This window comes from Schistocerca cancellata, chromosome 2 (genome assembly GCF_023864275.1).
Source record: "Schistocerca cancellata isolate TAMUIC-IGC-003103 chromosome 2, iqSchCanc2.1, whole genome shotgun sequence".
Lineage (NCBI taxonomy): Eukaryota > Metazoa > Arthropoda > Insecta > Orthoptera > Acrididae > Schistocerca > Schistocerca cancellata.
In genome coordinates, this window is record NC_064627.1 from 844831819 (window position 1) to 844846679 (window position 14861).

Genomic DNA, 14861 nt, shown 5'->3' on the forward strand with positions numbered 1-14861 from the left:
CCTCTGACAAAATTATTGCATCAGCTGCTAACCTCAGAAGTTTTTATCTCTTACCCATGAGCTTTAATTACCAGATTTCTTCTCATTTTCTGGGCACAATCATATAATCATTGGCACAACTTAAAATTGTTTCTTCTGCCTGAACTTTAATTCCCTTCCCAAATTTCTGCTTTGCCGTCTATACAGCTTGCTCGGTGTAGAGACTGAATAATATTGGGGAGAGGTTACAACTCAGTCTTACTCCCTTCTGAACTACTGCTGCTCTTTAATTTCGAGGGACTTTAAGCAAAATCTTGAAATTTCAGGAACCAAGGAAAACATTCTGCGAGTGAATGTATGGAATGTAACAGGATGGGCTTTCAAACTCCTATTTAAAGGAAATAATGGAATGTGAATTTTGCCATTATTGCAGTTGGTACGTTTTTCAGTCACTCTGAAAAAAGTAACTGCAAAATCTTGGAATAAGGTCGTTTTCTTGAGGGAGTAATTTACTTTCACGGTGAAGTTACGTTTTTAGCAGTGTTTGAACTTGTTATTTTTTTACTAATACATTTTCACAGTAACGTAATCCAAATCAAAGCACATTCAAAATTGTTTGAAGATCATGACTACGAACAGCACTGTTACACACATTTCATGAAACCATCAGAGACATACCTGAAATTCATGAGGAATATAATCAAGTAAACGTTACATGTCTTGCAGTTTGTTCCTATTTATAGTCACTGTTCCCATGAAAGACTTTTCAGAATTATAAGCAACATACACTTGGGGAAACAAAATGTTTTTGGCACTTTCACTTCGTTCGAGATCAATATTTGACGACATTTAACATCTCACAACACAGTTAGGAAATAACACCACTCTACGAAAAGCGAAAGGTGAATCAGGTATGCGTTACAGGGGATAGGCAAAATAATGTGAACACCTGTACTTGCTTATGAATGGTTAACTATTAAAGGGGTTAGAACCCCCTTTGCCAGTAATACAGCTGCGATTCTTCCTGGAATACTGGTATATAATGATTGTATGATTGTATAGTCTCCAGTGGAACGTTATGCCACTCTTCGATCAGAAGCTCTTCTAAATCCTGTAGCGGTGATCGAGGCGGAAATCTGCTCCGGAGTCGGCAGTCCAATATCGCCCACAAGGGTTCGATAATCTTCAAGACTGCCTGGCCAGGGAAGGCGCTGCAGTTCAGTTGCATGCTCCTCATACCACGATTACACTGTCCTGGCTGTGTGAACAGGTGCATTATCGTCTTCAAATATGGCATCACCGTTGGAGAACAACATTTGAATCGTGGGGTGCACCTGATCACCTAAAATGTTCACATAATCGTTTGCTGTAACACGGCCTTTGAGAGTAATGATGGGACCAGCAGAATACCATGATATGGCTGCCACACCATCACACATCCACCTACAAGCTTAATTATCGGTATCAAACAATCAGGATTGTAGGCTTCTTTTGGCGTTCTCCTGACGTAAATTCGGTCCAGCGTTGGATACAACGAAAACGATGACTCGTCGGACGATATGATGTGTTTCCACTGATCAGCCATCCAGGATTTATGCTTCTGACATCACGTTTTACGCTTCTTTGCGTTGGTTGTCGTCACTAATCGTTTAGATATAGCAGCTCGTCCATGATTATTCGCTTTATGGAGCTCTCGGCGCACAGTTTCGATAGGTATGAGGTCTCTAAGATGGCTGTTGAGCTCTGCAGTCACATTAACCGCCATAGTTTTGTGTTGTTTTGACACAATTCGTATGTGCCCGCCAGGTTAGCCGAGAGCGCTAATGAGCTGCTTCCTGGTCCCGTGTAGGCGCGCCGGACCCGGATCGAATACGCCCGGCGGATTAACGACGACGGCCGGTGTGCCTGCCAGCCTAGATGTGGTTTTTAGGCGGTTTTCCACATCCAGTTAGGTGAATACCGGGCTGGTCCCTACGTCCCGCCTTAGTTACAGGTATCGCCGACATTTGAAACACGCCCACACTATTTCATGGTTTACACTATACGCAGACAGCTGGGGTACAATGATTCTGTCCCGGGGCGTACGGGTGGTGGCAGGAATGGCATCCTGCCACCTCATCAAACTAACCATGCCAAATCCGATTGTAACCATGCCGACCCCACGGAAACTGCGGGACAAAGGCACAAGCAAAAGAATTCACCCTAGTGTATGACGATCTGTGTCATGCAGTTTTGATTTGCGCCCACTGGTACGTTTACACTATGATGTATTTTCAAGTTTTGTGTAGGCTAACATGACTGTCGGAACAGTTGCTTTTGAAACATTCAATAAGTTGGTAGGCTTGGTCACTGAATCGCCAGCTAATCGGGCCGACAGAGTCTGCCCTCTTTGGAACTCTGTTAGGTCTTTCATTGCACGTCGACCCCGGCTTCTGAATGCATATACGAAGTGTGCACTTCTCGTAAACAATCTGCATTGATATCTAGTCCGTACTGAACACGCACAGTCCAGCACGATACGTGCCTTATCTGCATTGTTGACCATCATACACAACCATTCCATTAGTACCACTGTTCACATTATTTTCCCTATCCCATGTAGATAGAATGCGAAGACGATCGCCACTGAAAGGGCATTATTCCAGGAGTAAAGCCCTTTGAAAAATGATGTCCATGGTGTCGCTGTAACAAAGTCGGAGAAACACATGTACAGTATGTGGAATAAAGCTCATTTCATGCAGAAAGATGTATCTACGTATATAGAACTTGGTACCGCTCTTGAATTGTTTCGTCAATCTTGGAACAATGCCCTTTCAAAAATGACTGTAGTGGATGTATTATGGGCGTATAGTTGAAATAGAATCCCAACCCCTGTAGATGTTCCACTGCAGTTTCACCGCTCACGCGCACGCGTGGCACTCGGAGTGGCCAGTGTGAGACTACGGTAGGTACCTCTGGTTTTTCAGCCTGGGGCTGTCTGTGGGCTCCATATACGTGCGCAGGTACTTCAACAAGGCGGCCAAGGAGGCGGCGCTCGAGATGGTGGACGACATCCGCCGCGAGTTCCTCCGCACCCTGCGCCGGCTGGACTGGATGGACGAGGGCACCAGGTACTGTGCGCCGCGCCTGCCGCCGCCGCTCTGAGGCCCGGGTACCTTTACTGATGTTCCACCGGGAAACAGCCGCTCTGACGGAAATGGAAAGCACCACTCTGCGAAAAGCCGTGATGCGCCCAGATAAAGCCCGGTTTACACCGGAGCGAATGGAAGCGGGCACAAGGAACGAGGGACCTCAGACAATACGCAGTTTGTCAGTGTTCGCTGGCATTCGCTTGCATATGTGAAAAAGCGTTTACACTGGTGCGAGTGAAAGAGAAGAACAGGTAACGTAACTTATGAACGTAACGTTACAACTTTTAGGCGCTCATAAGCGGCACGCAGAATACAGCACTGTATAGTTAGGGAGGCGAGGCACGTCTTGGATGTTCGGAGGAGATTATTTTGCATGATCTGCGCATTGTCTTTGATGAAGTGAGAAAGTTCTGTAGGAAAAGAAAAAAATTAGGTTTCTGAATTCATATCCAAGCGTGAAATGCGAAGGGTGGCGGACGTGACATGGAGTAGATGCTCCAGATTTGCCTAGCTTTATTGTTATTTTTGATACTGTCCGCTCCGATTGCTGAGTGGTCAGCGTGACGGACTACCGTCCTACGGGCCCGGGTTCGATTCCCGGCTGAGTCGGGAATTTTTCTCCGCTCAGGGACTGGGTGTTGCGTTGTCTTCATCACCATTTGTTCCCCATCCGGCGCGCAGGTAGCCCAATGTGACGTCAAAAGTAATAAGACCTTCACCAAGTCGGCCGGACCTGCCCCGTAAAGGACCTCACGGCCAATGACGCCAAACGCTAATTTCCATTTCCATTATTGATACTTTACGATGACTTCGCAGTACAGCGAAGAAGGAAATTTTAAGAGGAATTTAATTACCGACGACCAACATTAACACTCAGGTAGTTTGAAACTGGAGACATTTACGTTAGTGACTGTTTCGCATTTCAATAGTTGCTGTATTTCAGATAACTTCTCAGGTCTCCAGTGACACACGTGAAGCACTGAAACGTGAAATATACGTACGAGCCGTCACACAGGCTCCTTGATAAAATATTCCGTATACTTCTTTAGAGGGCAGATACCGTGATCCCAGAAAAAATGTCTTGTATTCTTCATCAAAAAATCTCCTTAACAGGGATAAATCGACGACGTAATTACAGCTATCATGAACATATGCAACGAGACTGATTGATACTCATATTTTTAATTGTAATCAGCCTAGTAGGTACAAATTCGTACTTGTTTCCTTTCAAGGAAATAAACAAAAAAATGCAACAAGAAGGAATTATCCAAATTAGAAATCCATAGATCTGATCTGCATGAACAAACAAATGATTACAACTTAAGAAAAATTGGATGACTTATTCAAGAGAAAGAGCTTCACAAACAGAGCAAGTAATTTACGGGTTGGTTCACACCGTGACCTTATGTAAGCAGTTATTTGGCTTGATTTTTATTGGGATAGTTGTTCGCTGTTCTCTTGAGATACATCGTGCCAAATTTTGTCAAATTGGCGCGCTAGATCGTCAAAATCCCGAGTTGGTTTGAGGGCGCTGCCCATAGTGTTCCAACGTTCTCAACTGGGGAGTGGTCCAGCAAACTTTCTGACCCAGATAGGATATGGCAAGGACGTTGACAAGTAGCACAAACTCCCGCCGTGTGTGGGTGGGCATTCTATTGCTGAAATGAAAGACTGGGATGTCTTGCCATGAAGGGTAATAAAACGTACAGCTTTGCCGTGAAGGTGCCACGGATGAGAACCAGCGCGGTCCACTATGAAAAGCAATGGTATAACTCCAGCGTAATGGGTATAGTGAGACAGCAACTCATTTTTAGATTGTGAGTCGTTAACGAACGTTAGCTGGAACTATAGGCATATGCATACACTTCGTTTACTACTATTTTGACGAACATTTTAGTTGGTAAACACTGGTTGGTTTGCCGGCCAGAGTGGCCGAGCGGTTCTAGGCGCTGCAGTCTGGAACCGCGCGACCGCTACGGTCGCAGGTTCGAATCGTGCCTCGGGCATGGATGTGTGATGTCCTTAGGTTAACTAGATTTAAGTAGTTCTAAGTTCTAGGAGACTGATGACCTTAGAAGTTAAGTCCCGTTGTCCTCAGAGCCATTTGAAGCACTGGTTGGTTTGAGAATGGGCATAGCTCGAAACCAGTCGATGACTAAATCAACATCAACATCCATTTTAGTTCTAACTCAGCCTGTCTCTTCTTGCATAAGGAAAGGAAATGATACTCCATACCATCCCCTCTGGTTGTTGGCCATATAGCGGGCACCACTCACGTTGGTATCCCACTGCCGTGTGGAGCACTTTCAGACACGTCTTCGGCCTCAAATCTCATTGACTGAAATAGAATTATCTTCAGTGTTGAGTCCCACTTCGAAATGAGACCCAATGATCTGCTAAGTCATGTGTAGAGATACCCCAGACAGCAATGGGGTTACAACCTGCTGTTACCCGACATAAGGCCTGACAGCAAGGAGTGATGGTCTGGATCACCATTTCCTTTCACAGAAGGACTCCTTTGGCTGTCACCCTTGGACCCCTTACAGTACAATGATACGTTGACGATAGTTTTCACCTCTTTTTGTTGCCCTTAATGGCAAGCCATCCTGGGCTTACACTGCCGCATGATAATACTCGTCCGCACACGGATAGAGTTTCCACTTTTTGTCCTTGTGCTTGCCAATCCCAGCCTTGGCCACAAAGGTCTCCAGATCTCTCCCCAGTTGAGAACGTTTGGAGGTTTACGGACAGGGCCCTTCAGCCAGCTCTGGAGTTTGACCACCTAAAGCACCAATTGGACAAAATTTGTCGCGATATTCCTCAGGAGGACATCCAACAACTCTGTCAGTCAGTGCCAAACAGAATAACTGCTTGAATGAAGGCCAGAGGTGAGTCAACCCGTTATTGACTTGCTCAATAAGTAAATCTTTTTCTCTCAATAAATTTTTCTGATATTGTAATAATTTGTTTGTCTTCTCGTGTACACCACATCTACCGATTTCCGTCCCGTTCGAATAATTCCTCCATGGTGCGTTTTTTTATAATTTTTATTTGCTGCTACTAACGCTTCGTGTGCATCAGGAGGCCAACAGCAAATGCGTGCCCAGTAGGTGCAGAGATCAACCTTATATGGGAAGTATGTACTACAAAAACGAACACCTATATGTTTTCGTAAGAGCTCTGATTTCCCTTATTTTGTTATGACGATCATTTCTCCCTATGTAGGTCGACGCCAACAAAATATTTTCGCTTTCGAAGAAGAAAGTTGGTGATTGAAATTTCGTCAGAAGATTCCGCGCAAAGAAAAACGCCTTTTTTTTAATGGTGTTCATCCCAAACCCTGCATCATGTCCGTCACAATCTCTACCCTATTTCGCGATAATACAAGAATTGCTGTTCTGCTTTGAACTGCCTCTGTTAATACTATCTGGTAAGGATCCCAGAGCGCGCAGCAGTACTCCAAAAGAGGACGGACAAGCGTAGCCGACTGATGTGGCCGAGCGATTCTAGGCGCGTCAGTCTGGAACCGCGCAACCGTTACGGTCGCAGGTTCGAATCCTGCCTGGGACATGGATGACTCTGATGTCCTTAGGTTAGTTAGATTTAAGTAGTTCTAAGTTCTAGGGGACTGATGTGAAGTCCCATAGTACTCAGAGCCATTTTTGACAAGCGTAGTGTACGCAGTCTCTTCAGTAGACCTGTTGTAACGGCTAAGAGTTCTGCCAATAAAACGCATTCTTTGGTTAGCCTTCCCCAAACATATTCTGTATGTCCCTTCCAATTTAACTTGTTCTTAATTGTAATTCATAGATATTTAGTTGGATTTACGGTCTTTACATTAGACTGATTTATCGTGTAACCTAAGTTTAACGGATTCTTTTAGCACTCATGTGGATGACCGCACAGTTTTCATTATTTAGGATCAATTGCCAATTTACGTACTGTTCAGATATCTTTTGTAAATCGTTTTCCAATTTGTTTTGATCTTCTGATGAGTTTACGAGACGATAAACGACAGAATTAGCTGCAATATACCTAAGACGGCTGCTCAAATTGGCTCCTAAATCGCTTACATGGATAAGGAACAGCAGAGGGCCTATAACACTACCATGGGAACGCCACAAATCACGTCTGTTTTACTCGACGACCTTCCGTCAATTACTACGAACTGTGACATCTCTGACAGAAAATTACGAATCCAGTCATATAACTAACAAGATATCAAGTCGGAAAAAGGATCCAGTTGTTATTTTAATCTGGTTGCCAAGATCACCTCCGTCCACACTAACTCAAAGAACTGTCTGCTTCAGATTCGCGACAAGATAAACTACTTCTAACAGCAACAAACACACCACCGCCAACTGTGTTTGCCTATCCCTTCGGAACACCACTACGTTTTTCGAAAAGATCTAGGCTGAACTTATCTCCGGCTTTAGCCAGTTTTCAATGCTTATAACGATTTGAGCACGAGTGCTTTCTATTAGCGGTTGGAGCTAAGGTACGTTCCCAACACAACTGCGACAATTTACAGCTGTTATACCGATGGTTCCTGTAAGAACATTCTTCGTATGTTGGACCAGCATCCTTCGAGACTGAAGTCCGTTTAGTATTTCACCGAGACGCTCTAACCTAAAAAAGCCGGTTAGTCCATGCCACCCAGCCCCTGCTACCAATGTGGCCATCTCCAGCGTGTAGTGTACTCCTGACCTACTTAGCGGAACCCAAACACTACCACTCCGTGACGAATGGCGAGGAATCTGCAGGCTACACAGTCGCTGAACCACGTGAGCCTCTGATTCGGACCGTCCACTCGGCTCTGTACCAAATGTCCGCTTTCGTTCCTGTAGACAATCTTGCAAATTGTGAGCTTTGCTTTCATCTGGATAGGCGAGACTGGCAGCATTTACCACTTTTGTTTGCTGCTTGAAACCAGAGAGAATCTCTTCCAATGCAAAGTAACACACATCATTGGTACCGATGTGAGCCACCACCTGCAGTTGGTTGCACCCTGTGCTGTTCATGACATCCGGAAGGACCCTTTCCACGTCCGGTATGCATATGGAGAGCATATTGGATTTCATCCCCTACTAGGCAACCATGTCCCTAAATGGGCCTCATAACATGCCTAACATTGAAGCTCCCAACAACCAATAATCCCACCCTCTGTGATTGCCCAGATCTTGCAAGCTGAGAGGTACCCTCTGGACAAGCGACTGCATATGGCTGAATGACAGTGTTAGCCACAGACAGCACCTGGAACCTGTTTGTCAGACTAACCGGGGGTGCCTTACGTGCGACCCCCTGGGAAATCTTTCACCCCCAGCCACGCCCCGAGGCGACCTATCCTTGACTCCTTGACTACGGATGAGTGACCAACCTCAGTGCGAGGAGCCACTGAGCTGCGTACCAGTGCTTACCGATTGGCGGACTCAGACTTGCTGGACGTCATTGGATCTGCACAACCAGCTTACAATAGTGGTGCCCATCCACTGAAGCTTCAAGCTGTGTAACGGAAGCCATCACAGCCTGGAGCTGACAGTGAAGTGCTACCATCACGGCTGGGATCCGTATGCAGCCATAATAGTCCCTATCCATACTAAAGACTGTGGAAAACAAAACTACATAGATAAACAAGGAAAATCGACACACGCTATGGAACTCTACTGTGGACACCAACTGTGTCCAATGAATTAGATTAACATACAGAGATTCAAAAATTGAACTACCAAAGCACACATGTGACACTAAATAATTCACTCCTGATCTGAAACTTCTAATATGTCACAAAATCGGTCTACTTTCCGACGCAAACAAGAAAGCGAGAACTGCGTCTGTTAAATACTAAATTAATACGCAAAAACTCAAGAAAGTAAACTACCAAAGCACACAGATGAAACTATGCTATTTGCTTCTGGTTAGGAGGTCATAAAATGTTACACCACTGGACATTAAAATTGCTAGACAACGAAGATGACATGCTACAGACGCGAAATTTAACCGACAGGGAGAAGATGCTGTGACATACAAATGATTAACTTTTCAGAACATTCACACAAGGTTGGCACATGTGGCGACACCTACAACGTACTGACATGACGAACGTTTCCAACCGATTTCTCATACACAAACAGCGGTTGACCAGAGTTGCCTGCTGAAACGTTGTTGTGATGCCTCGTGTAAGGAGGAGAAATGCGTACCATCACGTTTACGACTTTGATAAACGTCTGATTGTAGCCTATCGCGATTGTGGTTTATCGTATCGCGACATTGCTGCTCGCGTTGGTCGAGATCCAATGACTGTTAGCAGAATATGGAATCGATGGGTTCAGGAGGGTAATACGGAACGCCGTTCTGGATCCCAACGGCCTCGTATCACTAGCAGTCAAGATGACGGGCATCTTATCCACATGGCTGTATTGGATCGTGAAGCTACGTCTCGATCCCTGAGTCAACGGATGGGGACGTTTGCAAGACAACAACCTCCTGCACGAACAGTTCGACGACGTTTGCAACAGCATGGACTATCAGCTCGGAGACCATGGCTGCGGTTACCCTTGACGCTGCATCACAGACAGGAGTGCCTACGATGGTGTACTCAACGACGAACCTGGGTGCACGAATGGCAAAACGTCATTTTTTCGGATGAATCCAGATTCTGTTTACAGCATCATGATGGTCGCATCCGCGTTTGGCAACATCGCGGTGAACGCACATTGGAAGCGTGTATTCGTCATCGCCATACTGGCGTATCACCTGGCGTGATGGTATGGGGTGCCATTGGTTACACGTCTCGGTCACCTCTTGTTCGCATTGACGGCACTTTGAACAGTGGACGTTACATTTCAGATGTGTTATGACCCGTGGCTCTACCCTTCATTCGAGCCCTGCGAAACTCTACATTTGAGCAGGATAATGCATGACCGAATGTTGCAGGTCCTGTACGGGCCTTTCTGTATACACAAAATGTTCGACTGGTGCCCTGACCAGCACATTCTCCAGATCTCTCACCAATTCAAAACGTCTGGTCAATGGTGACCGAGCAACTGGCTCGTCACAATACACCAGTCACTACTCTTGATGAACTGTGGTATCGTGTTGAAGTTGCATGGGCAGCTGTACTTGTACACTCCATCCAAGCTCTGACTCAATTCCGAGGCGTATCAAGGCCGTTATTTGTTCTGGGTACTAATTTATGAGGATCTATGCACCCAAATTGCGTGAAAATGTAATCACACGTCAGTTCTAGTATAATATATGTGTCCAATGAAAACCCGTTTATCATCTGCATTTCTTCTTGGTGTAGCAATTTTAGTGGCCAGTAGTTTACAAAAGCGGTTACTTTCCTATCGCTGGCTGTGTCTCGGCCAGCTGCTGCCGAGTGGGCTAGGACCCGGTCTGGGTATATATCTGATGAAAATTGAGTTCTTTGAACCAGTGTATCATAGCAACAATTTATTATTTCTAAAAGCACACAGAAAAAATGTACTGGTTCAAGCTGGTGTTACAGTTCTAAATAAAGTTCTTAACCTTTTGCTGTAGGCAACGAGTGTGTCGTTTTAGTGTGGCGGCTAGACAAACTATGCATTAGCAGATAGAGAGACAGTGTGAGGCTTAGTGCCTTACACCGTTCTTCCTGAGATCGGGCGTAACAGATTTGAATAGACTTGCAGTATGAGTCACTGGCAGGACAGGATGTCCGAGTGTACGTAGTTCCTATGTGATCTGGTAATATTACTAGCTGTTTGTGTAATTTTCTAATTGTTTGCTACTTACTACACTCCTGGAAATGGAAAAAAGAACACATTGACACCGGTGTGTCAGACCCACCATACTTGCTCCGGACACTGCGAGAGGGCTGTACAAGCAATGATCACACGCACGGCACAGCGGACACACCAGGAACCGCGGTGTTGGCCGTCGAATGGCGCTAGCTGCGCAGCATTTGTGCACCGCCGCCGTCAGTGTCAGCCAGTTTGCCGTGGCATACGGAGCTCCATCGCAGTCTTTAACACTGGTAGCATGCCGCGACAGCGTGGACGTGAACCGTATGTGCAGTTGACGGACTTTGAGCGAGGGCGTATAGTGGGCATGCGGGAGGCCGGGTGGACGTACCGCCGAATTGCTCAACACGTGGGGCGTGAGGTCTCCACAGTACATCGATGTTGTCGCCAGTGGTCGGCGGAAGGTGCACGTGCCCGTCGACCTGGGACCGGACCGCAGCGACGCACGGATGCACGCCAAGACCGTAGGATCCTACGCAGTGCCGTAGGGGACCGCACCGCCACTTCCCAGCAAATTAGGGACACTGTTGCTCCTGGGGTATCGGCGAGGACCATTCGCAACCGTCTCCATGAAGCTGGGCTACGGTCCCGCACACCGTTAGGCCGTCTTCCGCTCACGCCCCAACATCGTGCAGCCCGCCTCCAGTGGTGTCGCGACAGGCGTGAATGGAGGGACGAATGGAGACGTGTCGTCTTCCGCGATGAGAGTCGCTTCTGCCTTGGTGCCAATGATGGTCGTATGCGTGTTTGGCGCCGTGCAGGTGAGCGCCACAATCAGGACTGCATACGACCGAGGCACACAGGGCCAACACCCGGCATCATGGTGTGGGGAGTGATCTCCTACACTGGCCGTACACCACTGGTGATCGTCGAGGGGACACTGAATAGTGCACGGTACATCCAAACCGTCATCGAACCCATCGTTCTACCATTCCTAGACCGGCAAGGGAACTTGCTGTTCCAACAGGACAATGCACGTCCGCATGTATCCCGTGCCACCCAACGTGCTCTAGAAGGTGTAAGTCAACTTACCCTGGCCAGCAAGATCTCCGGATCTGTCCCCCATTGAGCATGTTTGGGACTGGATGAAGCGTCGTCTCACGCGGTCTGCACGTCCAGCACGAACGCTGGTCCAACTGAGGCGCCAGGTGGAAATGGCATGGCAAGTCGTTCCACAGGACTACATCCAGCATCTCTACGATCGTCTCCATGGGAGAATAGCAGCCTGCATTGCTGCGAAAGGTGGATATAAACTGTACTAGTGCCGACGTTGTGCATGCTCTGTTGCCTGTGTCTATGTGCCTGTGGTTCTGTCAGTGTGATCATGTGATGTATCTGACCCCAGGAATGTGTCAATAAAGTTTCCCCTTCCTGGGACAATGAATTCACGGTGTTCTTATTTCAATTTCCAGGAGTGTATTATAATTGTGCTTAGTTATCATTGAGTGAAGGTGTGACTATGAAATAATGTTTTATGTACATTTTTATGCTACACATTGAATTAACTGGTCTTTTGAGGAATGTTCGAGAATGACATGTGTGTCTGTCATTGGTACCGGAGAAACTTATAAACTACAAGGTGTAAAACTTTGCTTCCGATGTTTGCCGATAGCTGGCTACAACGGTAAGTAGCGGTCGAAAGAAACAGATCGCTGACGTCAGGCAGTTAGCTTGGACCTCGGTCAACATAACCTCATTCAAACATTAACCGATGTGCCGGCCGGGGTGGCCGAGCGGTTCTAGGCGCTACAGTCTGGTACCGCGTGACCACTGCGGTCGCAGGTTCGAATCCTGCCTCGGGCATGGATGTGTGTGATGTCCTTAGGTTAGATTTAAGTAGTTCTAAGTTATAGGGGACTGATAACCTCAGAAGTTAAGTCCCATAGTGCTCAGAGCCATTTGAACCATTTTTTTAAATCGATATGTGTCTGCATCATAAAGTTGTTTTTGATTCAAAATGTCTCGTCATTTACGGGAGTAGTTACTGTTTCAGTATGAAGAAAACAGCGGCTGAGTCTCATCGAATGCTCTCAGGTACGTATGGTAAGGACGCTATTAGTGAAAGAACGTGTCGTGAATGGTTACAACGCTTCTTTAACGTCTTAGAGCGTCATAGTGGTGGAAGAGAGAATGTTTCCGAAGATGCAGAATTGGAGACATTGGTGAGTGAACACTCTCGTCAAACTCAAGAAGAATTGGCACGATTAATGGGACTGACACAGCAAGCCATTTCAAAATGTCTCAAGGCTATTGGCATGATTCAGAAAGAAGGATATTGGGTACCGTGTGAGCTGAAACCAAGAGACATTGAACGACGTTTGTGTGTTTGTGAACAGTTGCTTCAGAGGCAAAAACAGAAGGGATTTCTGCATCACATTGTGATTGGGGACGAAAACTGGGTTCATTACGATAACTCTAAACGCAGAAAATCATGGGGATACCCAGGCCATGCTTCCACGTCGATGGCCAACCCGAATATTCACGGCTCCAAGTTCATGCTCTGCATGTTGTGGGACGAACTCGGCGTCGTGTACTATGAGGTGTTAAAACCAACTGAAAACATCACAGGTGTTCGTTATCGAACGCAATTAATGCGTTTGAGCAGAGCATTAAAACACAAACGGCCACAATACAGCGAGTGGCACGATAAAGTGATTTCGCAGCACGACAACGCTCGACCCCATGTTCCAAAAGAGGTCAAAACGTACTTGGAAACATTAAAATGGGTAGTCCAACGCCACCCGCCGTATTCTCCAGACATTGCTCCCTCTCACTATCACCTGTTTAGATCAATGGCGCATGGCCTGGCAGACCAACACTTCCGATCTCATGAAGAAGTCACAACTTCGATCGATTCATGGATCGTTTCCAAAGATGAACAATGTTTTCGACGCGGGATTCGTACACTGCCCGATAGATTGGAGAAAGTAGTGGCCAGCGATGGAAAATACTTTGAATGATACATGTGAAACCAATTTGTTTCATTAAAGCCTCAAATGTTGGGGAAAAATGGTGGAAGAAAAGTTGTACGCCTTGTATTTCGTCAGTTTATGGTACTGAGGAAATGAGATTAAAATTTCGGTAAAATAGTTTTGTTAAGAGGGAGTTAATTTCATATTTGTGGGTTTCAAAATTTATTTGATTTAATTTACTGATTTTCTGATCCAGTGACAAATTTTGAATGGTTCTTTACACACTATGAGACCAAAAGTATCCAGACACCCCCAAAACCACACGCTCTTCATATTAGGTGCATTGTGCTGCCACCTACTGCAATATAATCCATATCAGCGACCTCAGTAGTCATTAGACATCGTGAGAGAACAGAATGGGGCTATCCGCGGAAGTCACGGACTTCCAGCGTGGTCAGGTGATTGGGTGTCACTTGTCTCGTGTCTGTATGCGCGATTTCCACACTCCTAAACATCCCTAGGTCCACTGTTTCCGATGTGATAGTGAAGCGAAAACGTGAAGGGACACGTACAGTACAAAAGCGTACACGCGGACTTCGTCTGTTGACAGACAGAGACCACCGACAGTTGAAGAGGGGCGTAATGTGTAATAGGCAGACATCTATCCAGACACAGGAATTGCAAACTGCATCAGAATCCACTGCAAGTGGTATGACAGTTAGGCAGGAGGTAAGAAAACTTGTATTTCATGGTCGAGCGGTTGCTCATAAGCCACACATCAAGCCGGTAAATGCCAAATGACGCCTCGCTTGGTGTAAGGAGCGTAAAGGTTGGACGATTGAACAGTGGAAAAACACTGTGTTTAGTGACGAATCATGATACACACTGTGGCGATCCGATGGTAGGATGTGGGTATGGCGAATGCCCGGCGAACGTCATGTGCCAGCGCGTGTAGTGCCAACAGTAAAATTCGGAGGCGGTGCTGTTGTGGTGTGGTCGTGTTTTTCATGGAGGGGACTTGCTGTTTTGCGTGGCACTATCACAGAACAGGCCTACAT

General features: G+C 46.3%; 1 protein-coding gene across 1 annotated transcript in view; it reads left to right on the forward strand.

Annotated features, from left to right (window-relative positions):
• Positions 1-14861, forward strand: part of LOC126162760 (neprilysin-2-like) — a 219531-nt gene that overhangs the window by 126443 nt on the left and 78227 nt on the right. The window contains exon 9 of the mRNA XM_049919448.1: positions 2946-3089. Coding sequence (XP_049775405.1) covers positions 2946-3089 — 144 coding nt within the window. The remainder of the gene's footprint in view (positions 1-2945; positions 3090-14861) is intronic.